Source organism: Oryctolagus cuniculus, chromosome X (assembly GCF_051225735.1).
Source record: "Oryctolagus cuniculus isolate XC-2025 breed Fujian yellow rabbit chromosome X, ASM5122573v1, whole genome shotgun sequence".
Classification (NCBI taxonomy): domain Eukaryota; kingdom Metazoa; phylum Chordata; class Mammalia; order Lagomorpha; family Leporidae; genus Oryctolagus; species Oryctolagus cuniculus.
This window is the reverse complement of record NC_142888.1, coordinates 129,786,073-129,811,500: the sequence shown is the minus strand read 5'-3', so window position 1 is coordinate 129,811,500 and position 25,428 is coordinate 129,786,073. Positions and strand designations below refer to the sequence as shown.

The window sequence follows — 25,428 nt, the reverse complement described above, 5'->3', positions numbered from 1 at the left end:
ATGACTGACTGCCATGTCAGCTGCCCCTTCCCAGTCGCTGCGAATGTATACACCTGAAGATGGTCCCACACTGTAAATAGTTTTTTTTTGCTTTTTTAAAAAGGATTTCCTTTGTTTATTTGAAAGACAGAGAGAGAGAGAGAGATCTTCCATATACTTGTTCACTTCTCAAAAGGCCACAATGGCAGTAGCTGGGACAATCCAAAACCAGGAACTCGGAACTTCCTCCAGGTCTCCCACGTTGGTGCAGGGGCCCGAGGACTTGGGCCATCTTCTACTGCTTTCCCAGGCCATAGCAGAGAGCTGGATTGGAAGTGGAGCAGCTGGGACTCAAACTGGCACCTATATAGGATGCTGGCACTGCAGGCTGGGGCTTTAACCCGCTGTGCCACAGTACCGGCCCCGGCCCTGGCCCCAGCCCCATATTTTAAACAGCTTGATCTGTCACAGACTAGATGGCTTCAACAGCAGACATTTATTTTCCACACTTCTGGGGGCTGGGAAGTCTGAGACCCAGCTGCCAGCAAGGTACTAGGTTTTATTCTGAGGCCCCTGTCTTGATTGTGTGTGTGTGAGCACACACGTATGCACATATGTACACAGAAGGGTGGGGGGTGCAGAACAATCTGTCTTTATTTGTTCTTGTAAGAGCACTAATACCATCATGAGAGTCTCACTCTCATGGCCCCATCTAAACCTAAGTATCTACCGTAAGTGTCATCGCTATATCCATGGGTTCTGTATCCATAGACTCCACAAACAGCAGTTATGAAAGTTTGGGAAAATATTTCATCTGTACTAAACATGTACAGATTTTGTCTTTATCATTATTCCCTACACAACACAGTGTAACAGCTATTGGCATGGTGTTTACCTTGTGTTAGGTGTTACAAGTAATCTAGAAACGATTTAAAAGTCTATGGGAGGGGGCAGGCACTGTGGCTTATTGGGTAAAGCTGTCGCCTGTGACACCAACATCCCATATGGACGCTGCTTGGAGTCCCAGCTGCTCCGTTTCCGATCCAGCTCCCTGCTAATGTACCTGAAAATACAGCGGAAGATGGCCCAAGTACTTGAACCCGTGCACCCATGTGAGAGACCCAAAAGAACCTCCTGGCTTTGGGTCAGCTCAGCTCTGGCCATTGCAATCTTTTGGGGAGTGAACCAGTAGATGGAAGATCGATCTATCTCTCTCTCTCTCTCTCTAACTCTGCCCCTCAGATGAATAAATCTTTTTTAAAGCCTATGGGAGGGTGTTTGTAGTTCTATTTCATATGTGGATTTTGGTATCCTTGAGGGAAGGGTTCTGGAACCAACCCTCTGCAGATCCCAAGGGTTGTCTACACCATCACACTGAGGGTTAGCGCTTCCACATAGGAATTCTGGGGACAAAACCTCTTGTGTGAGGCCTAGTGTCTCCCCTTCATTTCTCCCAGTGATTGGTCACTGCCTTAAAAAAGGACACAGTGACTCCTGACAGGGCTTTCCAAGCCCCTCCCTGCACACATCAGGCAGACAGATGGGAAGAAGTTCTCCTTGGTGTCTGACCAGGGAGCACAATCCCTTTTCCTTTAGAGAATATAAGACAGCTACAGATGGAAGAGAAGGCATCTGTTTGCAAAGGACATAAATAAAGGAGTAAATCACAAATTCGTGCAACATTGTATTGCAAGAAAATGTTTATTAAGCAATAAGGCTGTAATCACTTTAGTGCCTGTAGGAGTGCCTGTGTTGCAGATTTTGTGTACCCACAGTCGGAATTCCATTCCCTGGGAGTTTCTCCAGGACTAGAGAAGAGAGACCAGGTTTGATCAAAAGGCCAAGGCCTCAGAATCTCAGAATTGTTGCAGCTAAAACAACTTCTTAGTAGATTGCAATCCACTCTGGTGGTTTTTTTGGGGGGGCAGGGAAAAAGCATTCTAATTTGAACAGACGTGCTGTATCCTATCTGCCCATGGTGGTACGTGTGTATGCACAGCTGGAACGTGCAGCCAGAGGGATTATAGGCTATTTCTGCATCATGATTAAAAAAAAAAACAGGCTATGCTTAACAAACAAAGTATGTCAGTAAAGAAAAGTAAATGCCCACCCCGCCCAAAACCCAATCCAAGGGACTCTGTTCACACTGTAGGTCCCCTGGACATGCAGACCTCATTGGTCTGTCCCCACCTCCGTCTTCTGTTCATGGCTTGGGACGGAAGTACTGCTTCTGCTGATACACAGCAGGGGAGGACCTTGGGTCTGCGGCAGGTGCCTGGGAAGCCTCTGCAGTAGGAGGCTGCTGGGTTCTTGGATTAGCAACTTGCACCTGCTGGGAGAAGAATAGACAAGGTGGAATCCTTTGCTAGAGTTCCTGGACAGTCAGCAAGCTGCCAAGAAGTGCCTGTTTGCAACATGAGCCTGCAAAGTGCTGACAGCAATGGGGAGCTGGGAAAGCGGAGATTCCTCCTCTTTTCTCTCTCAGTGCCATCTTGGCTTAGAGCTCAGCAGAAGCAGACCTGGACTCTGGCAAAGTTGCCTGAAAGCTCCTGGATCTGCATCTGGGCTTCTCTGCCCAGCTTCTCTGCAGCCCACTGTGGGGCCTCAGTCAGGCATTTCCATGCTGCTCTTGATCTGCAGCTCCTTAGGCCTTAGGCCCTTTAACAAACTTCCCAGAGAGGTGCCAACTCACCCTGGGGTGTGCAGGTGGGAGGAAAGATGGACACAAACATGCTTGTACAAGGAGTGGGCTGCTGAGGTCTTTTCTGTGTAGCAAGGAGGGATTCCTTTGGGCTCTGTTTTGAGGTCATATAAGAGTCCAGCCAGTGAAACAAAAAGGGTTGGAAGAGAGGACAGAAGGGAGGAGGAGGTGGCAAGCTTGGATCTGGGCACAAAACTGGAGGTGTCCGCATACCTTCAGGGCAGTAGGGCCCTGAAGTTTTGTGGCCAGTGAAGCGCCCACATAGCCCTACCTTGGGTCGCTGCTCTGCTTTCTCTCAACTGAGCAACTTCCAGAATCCTCCCTTCTCTACTTCCCTGGGCTACCTACTCAGCTTTGTGTTGGCTCTGCCTCTCAGCATCCCATCCAGGAGAGTAAGTTTGTCAAAATCAGACACAAGGGGCTGGCTTGGTGGTGCAGATTAAGCCACCACCTGAGATGATGGTATCCCACACTGAAGCTACAGTTCAAGTCCTGGGTGCTCTGCTTCCAATCTAATTCCATGCTAATGTGCCTTGGAAGGCAGTGAAAGATGCTCCAAGTGCTTGGGGCCCTGCCACCCACATGGGAGACCCAGGTGGAGTTCTACACTCCTGGTTCAGAACTTGGCTCAGCTGTGGCTATTAGCATTTGGGGAGTGAACCAGTGGCTGGAAGACCTCATTCCTCCTCTCCTCTCCTCTCCTCTCCTCTCCTCTCCTCTCCTCTCCTCTCCTCTCCTCTCCTCCCCTCCCCTCTCCTCCCCTCCCCTCTCCTCTCCTCTCCCTCTTCTCATCCTCTCTCCTCTCCTCTCCTCTCCTCTCCTCTCCTCCCCTCCCCTCCCCTCCCCTCCCCTCTCCTCTCCTCTCCCTCTTCTCATCCTCTCTCCTCTCCTCTCCTCTCCTCTCCTCTCCTCTCCTCTCCTCCCCTCCCCTCCCCTCCCCTTCCCTCCCCTCTCCTCTCCTCTCCCTCTTCTCATCCTCTCTCTCCTCTCCTCTCCCTCTTCTCATCCTCTCTCTCCTCTCTCTCCTCTCCTCTCCTCCCCATCCTCCCCTCCCCCTCCTCTCTCTCCTCTCCTCTCCTCTCCTCCCCTCCCCCTCCTCCCCTCCCCCTCCTCTCTCTCCTCTCCTCTCCTCTCCTATCCTCTCCTCTCCTCTTCTCTCTCTCTTCTCTTTCTCTCCCCCCTTACCCCCCATCACTCTGCCTATCAAATAAATAAAAACACATCTTTAAAAAAAATAGCCATGAAGGCTCTCACCAGAGTCTGACATATGTAGTGGAACCATTAGACCCACTGATCAGCTGATTTCTTCATATGGGACCAATTTTCTGGCAGCACTGGTAGAGCCAGTTGGTCAAAGTGTGTATGTGAAAAAAAACACATCTTTAGCCATTTAAGGGCATTAAACTCTTTCATTCCACATTAACGTACTGGGTTTTTGTTGTTGTCATTTATAGAAAAAAATGTTATATTACAATTTCTAAAATCAGCACTCTGCTAAGTGCTGTCCCTCAAATTGTGTTTGTAGTCCCCACAGGGCACACTAGAAGCTTACTTGGGAGCAAAGCACTATGAAACTACCACCTGTCCAGCTTCTATCCTGGAAACAAGGCTACTGCGGATGGTTCCCAAGGTAGGTCGGCTCTCAACAAAGACACCTTTGATTTGTTTTCAGCACAAGGAAACATATCCACACTAAGCCCTAGATTTAGAAGCAGGACCAAAGACTCAAGTCCAGAAAGGGGCCTTGGGCCCAGGCAACACACTCAGCATTAAAAATATGGCATGGATCACTTAGACCAGCTAACATTTTTGAGAGCTTTCAAAGTCAGATTGCACTTAAGATCCTCTAGGAAAGCTCACTTTTTCCAAGAAACCTTGCAGAGAACAGTCTTACTCAGCAGAGTCCAGCCACCATGTGAATAATTGCTCTCTAATGTATTCAGCTTTGGGGTCGGTGCTGTGGTGCACTAGGTTAAGCTGCTGCTTGTGTCACTGGCATCCTATATGGGCGTCAGTTCAAGTCCCAGCTGCTCCACTTCTGATCTAGCTCCCTGCTAACTTGCCTGGGAAAGCAGCGGAAGTTGGCCCAAGCACTTGGGCCCCTGCCACCCACGTGGAAGACCAGGGTGGAGTTGCTGACTCTTCACTTTGGTCTGGCTCAGCCCTAGCTGTTTTGTCCATTTGAGCAGTGAACCAGCAGATGAAAGATCTCTCTCTTTGCTCTATCCCTCACTGCATTTCAAATAAATAAATCTTTTTAAAAATGTATTCAGATTTGAAATCTAAATTTCCCAGAGTCTGATACTGTGGTGTGGACCTCGTGAGGGAGGGTCCCGAGTTTCTCTTGATGCGTGCTGCAGGATAAAGGAGACGGCTATAGCATACCTCGTGCCACATGGGTTGGCCTTGGATGTTAGACTGCTCATTGGAGGTCCAAGGATTCATGTCAAAGAAAACATGATGTTGTGGCTCAGCTGGCTGTGGCCAGAGTTTGATGAAATCTTGTGGGGTCTCCAGAATGTCCATATCTGATTCAGAACTGATGGGAGACACAGAAATTGTTCCAGAATTTAGGCTATGCACCAATAGTGGCTGAGCCACAGAGGTCAACTGTTGCTCCGTAGGAGCAAAACTGGAAGAGAATAAACCTGTCACAGTGACCCAGATCTAGAAATGATGACCCTGAGACACTCTCCTGCTCATTAGCAGGTGCTTCAGACACATTTGGTGCAAGACCCAACTTGCCCAAGTAAAGTGAATGTAGATGCAGTAAGAAATTATAGTCACTTGTTTCATTTACATTTTCTTATTTATATTACTTGGACAGTCTTGGTGCTGCCAAAGTGGGTTAGGCATTTTACTTACCCTTAAAATCACTAAAGAAGCTGGCAGCTGAGTAAGGACTGCGACAAAGATTTTGTGATGTCAAACCCAGTGTTGGAGATCAAACCCAAAGCCTGGAGAACTTGTGACTAATCTATAAGCCCATTCCAGACTCTTAATCTACACTTTTAACACCCTCTTCAGGTGCATTCTGATGATCAGGTCAGTTGGAAACTATGACACTAACTTACCCCACATGCCCAGGTCACTGATTCTAAAACAAGGCCTGGGGGAAAACTCACAGAGCTTGGGGGGGGGGGGGCGACCATTTTAGAAAGCTAGCGTTCATTCAGAACTGTTATTGAGCCCAAACTGTTTGCTAAGCAATCCCTTAACTGCTGAGCGGAACCTTCTCCTTCTGACACTCGGAAACAGACCATTATTGAGCAGAAATGTTTTGTGCCTTCAGGACTTGGCTCTTACGTGTTCTTGGCAATGCAACTGTTTCACACAGTTACCTTGCATTGATTGTCAATGCATGGAAACCCTTTCACTGCTCTACTGTAAGACCCATATTCCAGGGATGTTTGGGCATGAGCCTGGAAGCCCAGGTATTACTCAGCTGTGGTCCCTAAAGACTTCTCTACAGATGCCCTGTGTTTAGAAACTGGGGTTGAAGAATCAAGCCAAGTGATTTCACGGTTTGCCACCTACTTCCCTAGTTGTGAGGCTTCCTAATCCCGTCCTTTTTGTCACGAGGACCCCTCAGTTTCATCAAGGGATGCTTAGCCATTCATCATTTGTTCAGAGACAGTGTGGGCAGTGGCCAAAGAGGGAGATGAGTTGAGAGCAGGTTTCTGCTGCTCAGAGCAGGGGTAAGGAACTTCTGGCCCATGGGCTGTATAAGGTTCGTGAAATCATTTGGTCTGGCCCTACCAAGGCAACCACAAGTGGAACTCAAAATTCAACAAATCTATATAGCACACTAATCTTTAAGTTAATAATTTTGTGAAGCCCACAGATGATGTTATAAATCTCCAAATGTCCCTTGGCACATAGAAACGTTCCTTATCCCAGCTTACAGAGAGAGCCGCTGGTGTCCCATGGCCATGACGGGGAGGCAGTGATCTCAGCCCTTATTACCATTATATGCACTTCTTACCTTTCATTTTGCTGTGGCTTCGAGTCTCCATCTTGATAATAGTCAGGGGACTTCTGCTCAGTTACTATCCGTAAAGGAACCAAGAAGGGTCGGGTCTGCACATACGTAACCTGCTTATTGTAGAAGGGTAAGGTTTGGCTTGGCAGACAGAGCTGCATCATATGATTCCCTACAGCGTTACTATGATGCTGTGACTGCTCCGGTAGCAACTGTTTCTGCAGCAATTGTTGTTGCTTCTGCTCCTGCAGCTGTTGCATCTGCTGCTGCAGCAGCAGCAGCTGCCCCTGCAGGTATTGTTCCTGCTCCTGTAAGTACCGCTGCATCAAGACAAGAGAAGAAGTAGCTCAGTGTCTGTCTGAACCTCCCAGAGATGTCATAAGTACTCCCACTCCGTTCTCCCAAAACCAAAGACCACAGTGGTCTGTCTCTGCACATAGTGGTCTGTGTGACTGTCTACTTGTTTGACAGGGCACCAGTTGGAATCATGCTCCCGATTGTGAGAGTGTAATAAGCCAACACATATGCACATGTATGTGGGCATAGTCTAGTGTGTGCTTGGCTATACCTGGCCCAGGACTTTTTACTATCTTGTGCAAATGAATTTCAGCCAACAAGGCAGCCACTGTGCGTTGGGAGAACCAAGTGAGTTCAAATCCTCATGAAAATAAAATCCCCTTTCAGTTACACACTTAAGACAGGCTTTCTATACCTGGTTGGAAGTAATGGTATGGTCGTCAAACATATTAGTAGATGTCAAAGAGCGAGATGGGCCACAGAAACGTTTGGCCTCCTGGACATCTGAGAAGGACCTCTTCATCTGAGCAGTACACTGGGTTTTGGATTCAGGACTGACAACAAAAGTGGTTGATTGCATCTGTAAAGACACAGTATCACAAACTTCTCATTCAGGTTTTACGCCTGTGGGGAGCAACTCGGACTGGACTAAGTTACTGGAATTGGGACTTATTCTATGCATCTGCTCTCCCACAGTATGGCGCTGGGAGAGGAGAAAACAGCTTCTACACAGCTGCCTCCAGTTCAACCAATAAACTGTAGGACCTGCTCCTGGTTGGAGGAGAGCAGCGTACTCGGCGTGTGGGCAGCCGAGTTAGGATTGGCAGAGGAGGACTATAAAGGAGGAGAGAGACGGCATGCACCAGGAACATCTAAGGGGAACATCTGAGGGAACACCTGTGCAGCCCCCGAGAGAGCCAGCCGGCGGTGTGCCGCTCCCCCGCGGAAGTGGGGAATGTGGCAGGGGGAACCGCCCTTCCACGGAGGTGGAAGGGACGGTAGCCAACCCGGGAAGAACCAGCAGCAAACCCGGGGAGGGCCGAGAAGACAAAAGAACAGCGCAGGGTCCTGTGTCGTTCCTCCACGAAGAGGGGGAGCGACATAATGGTGCCGTGACTCGGATATGAAGCCTAGGCAGGGTCCAGTGTCGTTCCTCCACGAAGAGGGGGAGCGACAACGCCTGTCTTTAGGGCACAAGACTTGCTAAGCATGCAGCTCGATTGCCCACAGAGAACCCCAAAGGAAGCCTTGGCTATACACTAGCCACATCTTTCACAGTCAAGGACTTTCTGGTCCCCATCTCACCTCTTGCAACCAAGAGCAGAAGGGGAAATCCTTAAAAAACTGCTGATAACTCCCATGGCTCTCTGTGGACAGCAGTTGTTTCTCCTGGCAGGCCCTACTGGCTAACTCCTTGAAAGGTACCACAGTCCTCCTCTCTTCTTCCTCCTGCCACTTAAGGGGAACCAGTCTCTGACCTGATACGTAGAATCCTGCAATGTCTGAAGCTGTTCCTTCATCATGTCCAGAGCATCCTGTTTGCTTGTAATGTCAGCTTGCAGCACTCGAGTTCTGTCTTCCAGCTGCTCCTTAAACGTCTTCATCAGGTGAAGTTCATGGCCATTAGTATAGGACACCATTGGCAACGACACTGGCTGTGGAAAGGAAGCCCTTATGATTCATATACAAGAGCATTGGGTTCTCCAAATCCCACCATACTGTTCTATTTCAAAATTTTCAGGCTGAGAATGTAAACAGTGGCGCTCCAATCCATATTGAACTCATTTACAGAAAGTCTGAAGAAAAGGCTAGAGAATCCAAGATTTCTACATCAGAAATGGACCATGCAGATCATTTAGTCTGATATTTTTTTTTCCTAAAAGCGAAAATATGGAATTGGGCCAGAGACAGGAAGCAACATGCCCAAAGTTTTCAGTGGAAGAATGGGAAGGTAGAGCCAAAGTGTTCTACTCCTCAGTCAGATCATTATCACAGTCTGCCAACAGGACCCTGGTTAGCAACTGGAGATTCAGCTTAGAGTCAGGGAGCAGCCAGCTAGAAGGCTGTGGGGCTAACTCAAGCTAAAGAGAACAGGGATTCAAAACAGACCAGAGCTGGAAGACACACAAAGAAAAGCACACAATTGAGAGATTTAAGAGAGTGGACACACAGAGAGCTAAGCGACAGCCTGCAGCACTGGCCAGCATCCCATATGGGTGCTGGTTCCAGACCCAGCTACTTCACTTCTTATCAAGCACCCTGCTAATGGCCTGGGAGGAAGATTTAGACACAGGGAGAGGGAGAGACAGAGAGAGAGAGAGATCTTTGGTCTCCTGGTTCGCCTCCCAAATGGCTGAAATAGCCAAGGCTGAGCCAGGTCGAAGCCAGGAGCCAGGAGCTTTCTTTGCGTCTCCCACATGGGTGCAGGGGCCCAAGCACTTGGGCCATCATCCACTGCCTTCCCAGGCCGTTTGCAGGGAGCTGGGAGCTCTTCGGCCATTTGGATAAAGCATCCCTGTATGTCCCAATCTTCCTTTATCAGTGTCTTGAATTCCTGACTCAGCTCCTTCCCCCACCTGGGCTCCACCTTCTGGATACATTGCTGGTTGTCACTACATGGCACTCAGGAAGAAGCTTAGCATGCTATGACCTACAGAGCCTGGCTATACACGTCATTGCTGTCATTCTGATAACTTTAAGCAAGAGCTATACTGAAGTTTTAACTAGAAATTCATTCAAAAGAGAAAATGAATCTATCAGCAGTGAAAAGTACAACACATTTTCTCATAAGGACGTAAGTAAGAACAAAATGGGTTTCCATGGAAATTTCTTCTTACATAATTCAAATAATGTTCATAGCAGTCCACAAAGCTATGGAAAAGTAAGAAGACCATTTCAAGATGTCTCAAGAAACAAGAGGCTCAAGGGCTTGCCAGCGTTAAACTGCTGGAGCCCAACTCAAACAACTGTCTTCCAGACCTCAGTTCCTTTCACTGGATGAGGATGCATTGGACATTAGGACTGCAATGACTCAAACTCAGTGATTAATTCACACAATTCAACATAGCTGACCATAAACTGCTTCTCTTGGCTGCCAACTCAGATTTTAATAATTATGTCTAATATACAAGATGATCATCCAAATCTGTGTTTATGTACACACATTTGCTAATAGATGAGGTGCAGTTAATCCAAATGTTTTGATATTTGAAGGCTGGATATATGTAACACAGTGAAATGCATGATCTAACCTAACAAAATCGCACAGGAAAAAGCCTAGCCTGTGGCGTGAGGGACGAGTTGGTACAGGTGGGCAGGCAAAGTGTCCTTCCTCGGCATGACTATCATGCCCTCACTGCTAAGGAGAAGCAGGGTTCTTAAAAATACTGGCTTTTCCTGGTACTTAGCTTCCAATTTGACTCAAACTACCTCTCAAGCACAAAGTGTCCTTGGGCATTCCACATGAATAGAACGCCCAGCCTCCCTGTTTGCAAGGGAGTTCTTGGCTGCCTCTGAAAACCCAGTACAACAGAGGCAGGGATCGTTTCTTATTTGGTTGTAAAAAGTGTGCTTTCTACAAAGTGCCACTGAGCACGAGAGTGGAAATTCAGCGCTCGGCAGAGTTAGAGGTGAGTGCACCTTGTGGAGCAGGCCTCGCAGACTACCTGAGCACTGCTGCCAGCGAATACAGTGGCGGCGGACAGCACCTCCTGCACCACTGGGATCTCGGAATCTGCTGAGTCATCAACGGACAGCACCTCCTGCACCACTGGGATCTCGGAATCTGCTGAGTCATCAACGTATTCTGGTTCACTCTGGCCTGCTGAGTTCTCCTTCACTTCCGGTGCCACTGTTTCCACTGTGTTGTTCAGGTTCTCGGTATCCACTGAATTATCCAAGTCTCCTGCCTCTTCCAGGCTCACAGAATATTCCAGGTCCACTGGATCCTTCAGCTTCTCCGGATCCACTTCAGATTCGTATCCAAAGCTCTGCCAGGATTGGGCTAAAGAAGACAATAGAGTGGAATTCAGACAAAAAAAAAAAAAAAAACTCTGAGTTATCAAAGAAATTAGACAACAGTGAAATCCAGTTCAATTCTACAATAAGAATGAGATGTGTCAGGAATCACTAACAACACTATTTTTAAAATTTTTTTCATGTTTGAAAATTAAGAAAAAGGAGGAGGAGTCTGAATTTACACCTGCCCACTCCTCCAGCACTGGTGCCTAGGCTCATTTCAGTTGTTAGTGCTGTTTCATTATCAATTCTTTCATCTCTGCTCCAGGAAATTGGGTACCAATCAACTGAGTTGGTTGAAAATGAACTGAGAACAGTTAGTCATCAATCACTTCTGAACAACTGAATTCTCTAGAAAGTGGGAATTGCGACCAGGGGGCTTTGAAGGGCCCTGGGAGATGTGACAACATGACTTTTCTTCAATAGCAAAGAATATCGAATAATGTGAAATGGCACAGCCATTTTGGAAAAGCAATTTGACAGTCTGTACAATGGTTGAACGCACACTTCCCTTACAACCCAGCAGTACCATGCCAAGGAATTTGCTCAAGTGAATTGAAAATGTACATCCAGGGCCAGCGCTGTGGCTCACTTGGTTAATCTTCCGCCTGCGGCGCCCGCACCCCAGGTTCTAGTCCCAGTTGGGATGCTGGATTCTGTCCCGGTGGCTCCTCTTCTAGTCCAGCTCTCTGCTGTGGCCCGGGAAGGCAGTGGAGGATGGCCCAGGTGCTTGGGCCCTGCACTGCATGGGAGACCGGGAGGAAGTACCCGGCTCCTGGCTTCGGATCAGTGTAGCACTGGCCCTAGCAGCCATTAGGGGAGTGAACCAACGGAAGGAAGACCTTTCTCTCTGTCTCTCTCTCACTGTCTGTAACTCTCTCTCTCACTGTCTAACTCTGCCTGCCCCCCCAAAAATGTATATCCAACAAAACCTCCATGTAAATATTTACTCATAAACACCAAAAACATGGAAACAATCAGACATCCTACTACAGGTGACTGGATTTAAAAATGTGGTATATGCAAAAGATATGGTACTACTCAGCAGCAAAAAGGAACGAAATGATGCTTGAGGCAACATGCATGAATCTTAATTGCATTTTGGAAAGTAAAAGAAACAAGGCCAAAAGAGCTAGACATTGTATGATTCAATTTACATTACATTCTGGAAGAGGGAAGCCTACAAAGATGGAATTGTAGATCCATGGTTGTCAGGGTTTGGGAGACAAAAGCTTAGTATAAAGAGTTTGCACAAAGGAATTTTGGGGATGATTGAACTATTCTGTTTGGTACTGTGGTGATGGACACATGACTCTTAGCCTTTCTCAAAACCCATAGAACTGTACACCCCAAATGGTGAATTTTGATGTATATAAATTTAAAAATGAATTGATCATGATATGAGGAAGCCCAGTTTTGAATGCAGACTGTGGCAAATGAATCTAACAGCATTAAAAATAAATGATGTATCCACAGTGAATAAAGCCTAAGTCACTTCAGAAAACAGTGGTTATGGTGCCAGTGCTATGATATAGCAAATAAAGGAAGCAGCAGCTTGCAGCACCAGCATCTATATGGGCACCAGTTCAAGTTCGTGCTGCTCCACTTCTGATCCAGCTCCTTCTTAATATGCCTGGGAAAGCAGTGGAAGATGACCCAAGAACTTAGGCACTTGTATCCACAAAGGAGACCCGGAAGAAGCCCCTGGCTCCTGGCTCCTGACTGACCCAGCTCATAATCCACATTTTCATGAGTTTTTAGAAGACCCCTTCATATGCATGGGTCTCAAAATTTTATCGCACCAAAATAAACTTTTATCTTTTAATCCATTTTTTCATGAATTTTTTGAAATACCCTCATATCTTAAAAACGAAAGTGTAGAAACTGTAAAATTTACTAATTAAAAATAGAAGTATGACTTCTATATATGGAGATTCCACAGTAAAAATTTATCTATGATAGAATTCCACTAATTAGAGGACATGATCTATATTAGCAGATCTTTAAGCTTTGTGTTTTTTATACAAGTACAGTTGTGAAATGTATTTAATGCAGAAACTCATGTAATAACGTTTTAGAGACTATCATTTTCCCCTTTTATTCTCATTAAAACTGAGTAATGCAAAGTTTCTTTGGACTACAACTACTGTGCCATAGCAGAATAGACTGCATGAATATGAAAGATAAAGTGCTATTCCTCCCAGGACTGATATCTAGCACTTTAGAAGAGTAAAATTAAATGAGAGAAAATGATACTATTCCCAAGCACTTGAACTTGTGATGAGATGTTCATTTTTCATTGCTCTCAAATCATCCTCTCAATAAATTCACAGAAGATGAAGAAAGCTGGAATTCTCTCCTGTGATCTTATACCATTGCAAATATAGTATTATCTTCATCTGAAAAGCTGTAACCACTTTGTAGGTTCACTGTTTTTCTTCTGTTCATCTCCATCCAAAAACCCAAATTTACCTACCAGGAGAATCAGAAGATGTTTTGGAGTCGTAAGAAGAGTCAGACTCTATCTTAATCACTTCAACTTCTTGTGATCCATACTGCTGGACTGCTACCAAACCAGTTTCATCCTATGAATTTCCAAAAGATAAAGGAGATGACATTTCATTTTGGAGGTAGAGAGATAAATGACAGAAACAGAGGCAGAACACAATGTATCACATTTCACAACCACATTTCTAACATTGCTTCAATCATCTGAAAATTTAACACAAAATCACCACATGTGTCCTTGAAAAATGTTGCTGGAAGGAAACAGCAAGCAGAGATTATGGGCATCACAAGGTAAACATTGCCAAACCAAAGGAGAGAGACACCATATGTATGTATGCTAAAAGCAGAAGAATTTAAAAATGTCCCTATCAAAGTCCTGACAAACACATTATGCCTTTCAATGGAGTTAGTAGGAGTAGTAGCCAAGGATGGCCAGTCACCTCATCTTCCATTCCTCATTACTAGCCTCAAATCACTGGTTCAAAGAAAAGCAGGACAGCAGTGGGAAAACTGCACCACTGTACACTGATGGGGCCATCTTCTCAGAATACCTACACATGCAGCTTAGGCTTAGATCAAGAAAAGGTCAACTGGATGCTGTTTAAGTACTACTTCATATTTTTTAAATTTTGTATTAATGTGTCACAGCACAATAATTTGGTACATGTATTCAGTGATCATCAGGTTAGTCAGCATTTCCATCTCAAACATGTTTTTAATGAATAACACAAATTGTACATATTTATGAAATATAGCTTGATACTTCAATATGTGTATTCAATGTGTACTGATCAAACCAGAGCAATTAACATTTCCCTCTACTTGTCTTAGTTTATGTTTGGAGTCTTCAAACTCCTCTCTAGAGGGAGGTAGGATAACAGGTACCAAAACATAATGAGATGAGATGGAAGGAGTACATTCTAAGGTTCTACAGCACAGGTGAGTAACTATAGTTCTCAATAACCTGTTAAATATCTGTATTTTAGATGAATTGACATTGAAAATAATATTAGAAAAATCACTAGTAGTTGAGAGAGAAAATGTTCTTGAGAAATCCAAGTGCAACAGTCTCATTTGATAGTGTCAGACAAGACAAGGTCATACAGCATGTTAGGGGCATGGCAAGAGAGACTCCATTTTTGTCAAACCCAGTGCTCTTATTCCTAAGCCTGGCTACTTCTTTTTAAGCCATGTGCTACTTTAAACTGTATGCAGATGCTCCTTCACTTATAATGGCATAACCTCTTGATAAATTCATCACAAGTTGAAAATAGCGTATGTGGAAATTGCATTGAATCCACCTAGCCTATCAAACATCCCAGCATAGGGTGTGGGTTGTTCCACTTGATTGGGAGATGCAGTTCACTGCCACTGGCCAAACACTACAAGAGAAGATTAGAGTGCTAGCTAGGAAAAGATCAAAATTCAAAAATCACAATACCGATTTTATCAAGTGTGCATTGTTCTTACAGTATCATGTGTGAGAAAATCATAATCTAAGCCATTGTATATCGGGGCAATTTGTATACTATATGCATGTTGGGTTATCTAGTTCCATTTCCTTAACAACTGGATCCCTTTTTAATGGTCTGTGGGTCACTGTTCATATGACATTTAAGCACATGGTTAAGCAATGAAATATTTTACACATCTGTCAAAATACTTTGGGGTTTTTTTTATTGGTTTGTTTGTACTAGCTAAAGCACCGACATCTATGTTGATTTTTCTACAAGGAATCTGTTTCTTGGATTACATCCTAGCATTTCAACTTCAGGAAACTGTGTAGCCTCGAAACAACTGCTTTGTTTTGTACTCCTTTAAAAAAGTGATATGTTGCTAGAGATGTGTCAATACTTTTTATATTTAGAATAAAATTATGACAGGGTGGTATTCACTGAGATAGGATATGATCTCTCTTTCCTTTCTTTTGTTCTTTTTTTTAAAAAAGATATTTATTTGAAAGACAGAGTTACATAGAGAGATAGAGCTGGAGAGAGAGAGAGAGAGAGACAGAGAGAGAGAGGTCTTCCATCTGCTGGTTCACTCTCCAAATGGCCTCAACAACCAGAGCTGAGCTGATCCGAAGCCAGGAGCCAGAAACTTCTTCTGGGTCTCCCACATGGGCCATAGCAGAGAGCTGGAACAGAAGTGGAGCAGCCAAGACTTGAATTGGCACCCATATGGGATGCTGGTGCTGCAGGCTGGGGCTTTAACCCATTGCACCACAGTGCCAGCCCCTTCTTTTTTCTTTATCATAGTAATCTATTGATTTAATGCATAACTCCTTGCTTCCTGAACAATATTCAATAATAATTTGTATGCCAGGATGTTTATTAAGATGGTTATTGTTGTGCACTCATGTTTTAGTCTATGAATATAAATCCAGTGATTGTAAATTAACTTCAACTATGTTATCATATACAGTAATGGTAATTTGCTGGAGAAAACAAAATCAAAAAAACAATTTTACACACCTGTTTAAAATGCAATTAATACTAAGGCCTGGGGACCAGCGCTCTGACAAGCAGGTTAAGCCGTTGCCTGCAGTGCCAGCATCCCATATGGGTGCCAGTTTGAGTCCCTGCTGCTCCACTTCGGATCCAGCTCCCAACTAGTGCTTCTGGAAAAGTAGTGGAAGATGGCCCCAAGTCCTTGGACCCTTGCACCCATGTGGGAGACCTGGAAGAAGCTCCTGGCTCCTGGCTTTGGCCTGGCCCAGTTCCAGCCATTGTGGCCATTTAGGGAGTGAACCAGCAGATGGAAGATTTCTCTCTCTCTCTCCTCTCTGTATCCCTGTCTTTCAAATAAATAAATATTTTTTTAAAAAGAAAAATGCTAAGGGATGGGTCAAGGGAGGTACAGCTTTTGAGGCTGGACACTGAATGGGCTTCAGATGTAGACTCCAGTAACTAGAAATGAATATGTGAGGGTAGAGAGGGCATTCAAGAATTATGTACCCAAATCTTTGCATTTCCCATGTGTTAGCTTAATATCATGAGTGCTCATGACCTATTTTTAAGAGATCCTTCAATTTTATATTTTAGGAGGGAAAAGAGCCATTCGTCTTCCAGTCAGGCCAGCACATTGAATAGACATAGGGAAATGCGAGACAAACTAGAGTATAATTCTTAAAATACAATGATTTTAAAAGATTCTCTCTGGACTCCACTCTTTACCTGCCATCCTGTTTACATTATTTCCTGCACAACAAAATTTCTCAAAGAGGTTTTCTCTCTATACACAATGTCTTCAATTCCACCATTGTCTTTTAAATCACCTACAATCAGACATTATCCGCCCATACTCCTGCATATTCCATCAAAATTGTTTCCAAGTTCAGCAATGATCTAAAGGGCCTAAGTCTAATGAGCACTTATAAATAAACCTAACTAATCACTACCTCCTCCTGGAAATAGTTTCTTTCCTTTGCTGAACTCCTACCTCACAGTCATTGCTGCTCAGTTTCCCTTGCTGAGTCCTCCTCTTCTATCTCTTTATCTTTGGGTGTACTCCAAGGTTCAGTCTCTGGCCCTTGTTGCTATCTACCTAGGTGAGCTCATCTAGACTCAACAGCTTTAAGAGCATCCACGTTAGGGCTGGCATTGTGGCGCAGCAAGTTAAGTCTCCACCTACAGTGCTGACATCCCATATTAGTGCCAGCTGGAGTCCTGGCTGCTCCACTTCCCACTCAGCTCCCTGCTAATGTGCCTGAGAGTGCAGTGGAGGACAACCCAAGTGTTGGAGCCCCTGCACCCACAAGGGAGATCTGGAAGAGTCTCCTGGCTCTTGACTTTGGCCGGCCAGGCCCCAGCTGTTGCAGTCATTTGGGGAACAAACCAGCAGATAGAAGATCTCGATCTCTATCTCTCTCCCTCTCCCTCTCCCACTCCCACTCTCACTCCCTTTCTCCCCTCCCCACCCCGTAACTCTGCCTTTCAAATAAATAAAAAATATTTTTTAAACAGTTACAAGAAGAGGTCACTAGGTCCATTGAGACCTCAGCTGATGCCATTTGAGGTCTCCAAAGCCATATCACCTCACTAACAGGCATGGTACTATGGAACAGATGTTATGGAACACAAAGTGTTGTTATTATGTTAACCAATCAATCAGGTCAGGCAAAACCACACCCATCAAACAGTTTTCTCTAGGGTTCAGAGACCACCCCCCATCATTTCCTCTCCCCTATGAAATCCTCTCGTTACTTGGTTAATGCCACTCCTGGGAACATTGGCTGCTATTCTCACCCTGTCTCTTATACTACCGTGTCTGTTTAAGTGTTTACAAGAGGTGATAATGGAATGAATCAAAGCCTTCATCAACCAGGCAGTCAATCAAATGCTGCTACAGGGATATACTTGGCTCCCCACCCAGGAGATCACAGCTTGAGACATCACTCCATGCCAGTGAAGAGTAACTCATCACCCCATATCAGCAGGAAGTAGCTCTAGAAGACAGATCATCGTCCCTCTACCTCTCTTGGACTTTTGGGGCCAATGCATCCCATACAACACCTGCTTTATAAAAAACATGTGGCAGGGGCCCATCGGGGTCTCCCGCATTGGTGCAGAGTCCCAAGTACTTGGGTCATCTTCCACTTCCTTCCCAGGCACATTAGCAGGGAGCTGGGGAACAAAAGCAGCCAAAACCGCTCTCCCAGATTGAATCAGCGTTTACCTTCTTTGACTACTTATTTTAGACACTTACACACATACTTGTTGAATGAATAAACAATTAAGTGCCCATCACATGTTTAATATAATTGAGACACATGGATTTGGATGGGAAAGAAATCTGAAACACATGCAAGCTCCAAATCTGCCAAACATGCCTGTTTAGTGCACAGCTGAGAAGTCAGCAATTTCTAGGGATGGATGGCAAACGTCAAGTAGCTGATAACATAAGTTACCTAAACCCATCATTAAGAGCAAGTACTTGGACAGCCAATAGGAAGGATTTGCTTTGGATTGGCATCAACACTACTACATTAGCCATTGCTGCCCATATAGTGATGTGGTGGTTTTGTGGAAGGAACTTCAGTGAAGTTATTGTGCAACTGAGCTGGAGAACCTCTGCTTAGCCTTGGTGAGGTACTTGCTGTTGCCCGAGCTCACGTGATCTCTTATCTCCTGGTCTTAGCACAGGCTGCTCCCTCAGCCTGGATGTCCTTCTCCACCTACTTTTCTTGGCCACCTGTCCACTTCCTCATCAGAGGCTGTCATAGAGTTCTGATATTCTTTTCTTTTTGTCTTTGCCATTTTAATTTCTTCTCCATGTGTTTAATTTTGGAGAGTTCCTATTTCTTTGTCTTTATTTTATTAACTTTTATTTAATGAATATAAATTTCCAAAGTACAGCTTATGGATTACAATGGCTTCCCCCCCATAACGTCCCTCCAACCCGCAACCCTCCCCTTTCCCACTCCCTCTCCCCTCCCATTCACATCAAGATTCATTTTCTATTTTCTTTATATACAGAAGATCAGTTTAGCATATATTAAGTAAAGATTTCAACAGTTTGCTCCCACACAGAAACATAAAGTGAAAAATACTGTTTGAGTACTAGTTATAGCATTCAATCTCAATGTACAGCACACTAAGGACAAAGATCCTACATGAGGAGTAAGTGCACAGTGACTCCTGTTGTTGACTTAACAAATTGACACTCTTGTTTATGGCCTCAGTAATCACCCTAGGCTCTATTTCTTTGTCTTTAAATCTATCAATTTACTAAACTTAAGATGTTTTATCTGCCATTAGTTGCACCCAGTGTAGTTTTCACTAAAATTTTGACTTAAGAATGTGTTCCTATCTTGATATCTTAACTTAGAATTTTGAACATATGTAACACAATTACAATGATTTCAGTAACTTTGTTCACTAATTCTAAATCTGTTCTGGAAAAGTTTCTATTTACTGATTTTGCTCTTCACTAAGGGTCATGCATTACAGCTTCTTTGCATGTCTGGTAATCTCTGACTGAGTGCCACAATATTGTTAAATTTACTTTGGAAACTACTTCATATTTTGTACTCCTACAAATATTATTCCTCTATTTTCAAGGAAACAGGATAGTGAGAACCAGGGGCTGGCATTGTGACATAGCAGGTTAAGCCGCCCCCTGAGATGCTGGCATCCCATATGAGCTATGGTATGGTATGTGTCCCAGCTGTTCCACTTCCAATCCTGCTTACTACTAATGGCCTGGAAAAAGTAGTGAAAGATGAACAAAGTGCTTGGGACCCTGTCACCCACGTAGGAGGCTTGGAAAAAGCTCCTGGTCCTGGTTTTGGCCTGACCCAGCCCAAGCCACTGAAGTCATTTAGGAAGTGCACCAGAGGATGGAAGCTCTCTCTCTGTCTCTTCCTCTCTGTTTAACTCTACCTTTCAAATAAATAAATAAATAATTTTTTTAAAAAAAGAATAATTGGAAACAGTTTGATCTCTTTTGAACTGTTAGGAAGAACCAGGCAATGCAGATAGCCTAGAGCTAATTTCTGCCCTTAGCAGAGGCAGTACCTTTTCTTACCTAACTTCCAGTGAATGACGAGGATTTCCAGTGTGGCTGGTACAAACAAGAACTATGGCCAGACCTTTATGACTGCTGGAACTATTCCCTGTAATTCTCTTGAATGGCTCTTTACCCTGCTTTAAGCAGTTTCCCCAAATACAAGTGCTCATCAGGACTCTGCTGAATTGCAGAGGGCACCATCACAGAACTCAGACATTTCCCTCCAGCATCACCTCTCTGCTCTCTGGGACTTCGCTAGCACGCTAATGTCTGCCTGTATCATCACCTCAGTCTCCTCAACTCAGGCAGTCCACTGAACTGCATCTGTGTTCTCCTCCTTGGCCACATAGCCTAGACACCTGCTGTGTAGTTGGCTGTGGGAACTATGAGACTCAGGTGATCTCCCATCACTCAAGGATCCCTGGCTTCTCTGTCTAACGTCCATTATCTTGAAAACTCTTAATTCAGATCTTTTAATGGTTTTATTTTTGCCTGTTTTGAGCAGCAAAGTTAATCTAGTCCCTGCTGCTCCATCTTGGTTGGAAGTAGAAGTCTCCTAACTCCATAGAATATTCTACAGTCATGTTATGATCAAATTTGGGACTGTAGAAAAATAGCACTTAGTGTTAAGGAGAAGCCAATAGCATGTAAGCTATATTTTTCATTATAAATATATGAAAAATATATAGATAGACTAAAACTGAGTGGAAATAAGCAAAATTAAATAGCAGCTGTGCAATGGTGATGGGATTGTGAGTTTCTTAAAATATTTTCTTTGAATGTTATAATCAGATTTTATAAATTGTATAAAGTTGAGAATATTTTAATCAAGGTTTCCTCAAAACATACTACGTTTAAGGACCCTGGGTTCCTCATACATAGTATGCTATACACCAGCTGTGTTGATGGTTAGCTTGATGGTGAGAGCTGTGTGGTTGCTTGGCCTCTCTTCCTAGAATAACTGTATGTAAACAGAACATAGCTCTATTTACATTAGTCGCCTTCTACCTAATCTCCTCCCTGTTTCAAACTACCTTGAACAGAATGTTAGGTAAATGAAATCTTTTTGTGCTGTAGAATACTAGAACTTACTCCTCCTATCAGAAGGGAGGATGTTTTATTTACATAGAAGTACCTTGCTAAGTGAACAATAGTTAAAACTTCAATACAACATCAGCACTTCATATTTAGAACATTTGCTCACAGAATATGCATGGGACAGAAGAACTTAAATATTGAAAACACCTGCTGTCAGCACTGTCCCAGGAACTTGCAAATCCTTTCAGACACAACTACATATACTGTCCTGAAATTTCTTTACCATACATTTGAAAAGTTCTATAACAGTAGCAGAGTGATTTAACATAGAGTATTCATTTGTACATCTAATATTGATGATTGCCTCCTATGTGTGCCAAACCTGCTCAAGATGCTGAATATATGCTGTTCAGCAGATAGCTAAGGGTCCCTGCTCTAACAGGGGTTTCATTCTGCCGCAGGAAAACAGACCTCTGTTAGAGGTAACCATGCAGTGGCAGGAAGGTGAAGGACAGCCTCGTCGCTTCTCAACATTGGGAATGCCTCCCAGAATGCCTCTTCGTTTCTTCTCTACCACTCTTCTTTCAGTGTGAATCATTACATTTTTCTTTATTATTACTATCTTAAATGCATGCAAATAAGCTCCACAAAGTTCATGGAAAATGTGTATTATGCAAAAACTGTGTGTACTTTCAAAAAAATTTGCACCAAAATAAAACTATCTTTTAATTCCATTTCCCATGAATTTTTAATGTAGTGTCCTATTTGTATGATAATTTAATAAATGTATATAATGTGTAATAACTAAGATTACTTAGCATTTACAAATCCTTAAAATTTTTAAAGCTTTTTAATTAATTAACATGTAATAATTGTACATATTTTAGTTGTACATCTTTGTGGGATACAGTGTGATATTTCAACACATGATATAATGTATAACTAAGCCACGGTAGTTAATGTTTCCACCTCCGTTTCATTACTTTACACTTGGAGCCTTCCAACTCCTGTCTTCTAGTTGCTCATAAAATATGTAATAGGTTATTATAAATTGCTGCAAACCCCTCCGTGTTTCGGTACCATTTGTAGCAAAAAGTGGAGGGCATTAGGTTAAGTGAAGTAAGTCAACACAGAAAGACACATACCTCACATTCTCTCCAGGAATATGAAAGCTATAAAACACCAAAAACCTGAACATAGAATTGTGATTACTAGAAACTGTGAAAGGTGGGAAGCACAGGTTAGAGGGAGGTCAGAAAAGAGACACCAAATCATACTTAGATAGAATGTGGTTTGATTTTATTTCCCAGACTAAGTTTCAAATCATTGCAGGCAGACTCATGTTTTTAGTTTCTATTAATGTATATCCCTAAAGAAATCTTTCCGGTAACACCTGGTGAATGAATAAATGAACAATACCCTGAATTTCTTAAGGAAAGAACAAGGACAATATAGGTGAATTAGGAACTAGATTCTGCCTTTGATGGGATGATGATGTCTGACGAATCTACTCACATGGTCTACTGCGGCAGCCCAGTCAGTAACTTATAATTATAAAATGCACTCACAGGGCAAGAAGAACTTGAACAATGTTTGGGATTGAGGTTAATTTAATTCTTTTTTAAAGATACTATGGGGACCATTCCAAACATGGCAGTTAGAGGCTCCCAATAATAATAATAATAATTTTACATAATGGCAACAATGGAACCCTGCTCATGTGTATGCCCATATGAGATTCCTCTTGAAATTAAAATCTTTCCATGTTAGCAATGCATATTGACTAAAAGAGTCAACATTAAAGGGTAAGAGGTCAAGGTTTTAGTCAATGGCTTTCAATGTACATACATTTGATGCAGCAGCTTTGTCACGCAGGGTTTGAAATCTAGAACCTCTTCTTTGGCCTTGGGCACTCCTATAAACAGGTGAAAAGAGAGATGGTAAGCATTTCACTTGCCATTTAAATCTAATTTTTAGATCAGATAATAAAAATAAATTTCAAGTAAGAGAAACTATTTGTCTTAATATATAACATCATCAATCTTTGAGGTGTCACATTTTCTACAGAGAAAGTTGTTATGCACCATAGCTACGCAATGTATCCTCTGTACCCTTGTAGGAATGACGTTTGCTACAGATCTCGATGAGGAAACCAAGGTTTTAAAAAGCCAAGGTGAATGAGAAAATTAAATCTGGCCCAAAGACATTTCTGTAATTTCAGATGGGTTAAAAATCAAGAAAGAACATGTAGTTTCCTGTAATTAGAGAAATTCTGCATTCTCTGGCTCATTACCCATTCATTTCAATCAAAATCAGAACTTCAATACCCAAGAGGAGATTGCAGCTTTGCGGCACATTTGAATCTAAATACTAATTTTTTACCAATTAAAGTAGAAGGAGGGAGGGAGGAAGAAAGGGAGTGAAATAAGAAGAGAGAGAGAGAATGTGACTGGGATGGAGGGAGGGAGGGAGAGAATATGAAGAAATGAGAATTTTATTTTTAATACTGAGAATATCATTCCAAGCCTTAAAATTTTTCATAACTGGGACTCTGAAATTGAAAAATATTTTGTTTTCAAGAAATTTTCTTTTAGAGACCAGAAACTGAAAAGTCCCTATTGCTCCAAAAAAATGAGGAACTGGAGTATGATAATAAATACAGTATAAAGGAAAATCTTGGAGCAGCAAGATGGTAACATGAATATATAAAATTTTTAAATTATGAAAAGTCCTTGGGCCCCTGCATCCGCATGGGAGACCCAGAAGAAGCTCCTGGCTCCAAATTGGTGCAACTCTGGCAGTTGCAGCCAATTGGGGAGTGAGCCAATGGATGGAAGACTTATCTCTCTCTCTCTCTCTGCCTTTCCTTCTCTCTGTGTAACTCTGATTTTCAAATAAATAAATAAATCTTTAAAAAAATTAGCCAGTTATGGGGCCGGCGCTGCAGTGGAGAGGGTAAGGCCTCTGCCTGCAGTGCTGGCATCCCATACAGCTGCCGGTTCAAGTCCCGGCCACTCCATTTCCAATCCAGCTCTCTGCTATGACCTGGAAAAGCAGTAGAAAATGACCCAAGTCCTTGGGCCCCTGCACCCCCATGGGAGACCCAGAGGAAGCTTCTGACTCCTGGCTTCAGATTGGTGCAACTCCAGCTGTTGTGGCCAACTGGGGAGTGAACCAGTGGATGGAAGACCTCTCTCTCTCTCTCTCTCTCTCTCTCTGTGCTTCTCCTCCCTGTGTGTAACCCTGACTTTCAAAAAAAATGAATAAATCTTTAAAAAAATTAGCCTGTTATAGATGTACTGAATTTCAAGTCCTGCCTGGGGTCACCTTTTCAAAGCCAAACCAAATGATTTCTCAGGCCTTATACAGACAATGAGCCACACATTCCCTACCCCTGAATAAAAGCATGTCAATGTTCAGTCAAAATGATTTGATAGACATAGTGCTTCAATGAAAGGAAACACATACAACATTTTTACATCACAAAAAGCAGGACCAACTTATTTTTAATACACAGAGTGGTTTCATATGGCCTAGCATGTGTACATACTCCATGGAAAGGTTTTCCCACACAACGTGTGTTTCATTTGGCATCTCAGTCTTTCTACTTGATAATCACTGGGTCATTCCCCTAAGATGACATCACATGTGTTTTTTCTATCATTTGTATAAGACTATTACTGTGTCAGTCCTGAAATAAAACCAATGAGACCAGTGAAGTCCCAGCATAAATTAAAATAAAAAAACTTTGTATGTCTTTGCTACTTATTAAAATGCTGATGGCTTATGTGTTGGCTGTGAAAAAATGAGATTGACATTAAACTTGGCCATATTTTTCATTTTGCATTCTTCAGATCATTCCCATTCATTTCTAGTGGTTATGTACAAGATTGTGCCCTAGAAAGGAGAAAACAAATTAATTGAATAAAATGAAGTAGTGTTTGTACTTAGGGAGACCCAAGCTGGATGCAAGTTGGATCCTAGCATCATGGAATTTTCAATTTTCTCTGAAAAGAGCCAAGTAACTCTCTGTAATCACTGAACAAAATGTGGAGTGTCATAAGAACAGAGGGAAATGGAGAGGGAAAAGAGCTCTTCCAACGTGGGCAGCAGTGGGGAGGACTCCTGAGAGGAGGAGGACTGCACTTGTTCTTGAATGATGAGAATTCAAACATGCAAGCTACAAGGGGGAAGAATGTCACAGACTGGTGTCTTTATTATAGTTTCTTGTTCACTCATCCATCTCTGTGCTACAAAGCAAGCATATGACAGGAGATACGGTGCTGGACCCTGAGAACACAGCCAAGTGGGATGTATTGTTTCATGGGGTATGTGGATAATGAAGAATTAGTCTCAGAGTGAAATCTAAAATTACAAAATGTAATAATGATGAAGG

The 25,428-nt window shown here is 43.3% G+C and overlaps 1 protein-coding gene across 1 annotated transcript in view; it reads right to left on the bottom strand.

The window, feature by feature from the left end:
• Window positions 1-1,702: 1,702 nt before the first annotated feature.
• The window catches only part of PASD1 (PAS domain containing repressor 1), a 53,170-nt gene continuing 29,444 nt past the window's right edge, over window positions 1,703-25,428 (bottom strand). Inside the window, exons 9-16 of the mRNA XM_017350860.4 lie at window positions 22,881-22,947; window positions 13,453-13,561; window positions 10,625-10,962; window positions 8,438-8,614; window positions 7,375-7,539; window positions 6,666-6,982; window positions 5,066-5,219; window positions 1,703-2,311 (exon numbers count right to left, since the gene is read on the bottom strand). Of these exons, the coding sequence (XP_017206349.1) occupies window positions 2,183-2,311; window positions 5,066-5,219; window positions 6,666-6,982; window positions 7,375-7,539; window positions 8,438-8,614; window positions 10,625-10,962; window positions 13,453-13,561; window positions 22,881-22,947 (1,456 nt within the window). The 3' untranslated portion in view covers window positions 1,703-2,182. The remainder of the gene's footprint in view (window positions 2,312-5,065; window positions 5,220-6,665; window positions 6,983-7,374; window positions 7,540-8,437; window positions 8,615-10,624; window positions 10,963-13,452; window positions 13,562-22,880; window positions 22,948-25,428) is intronic.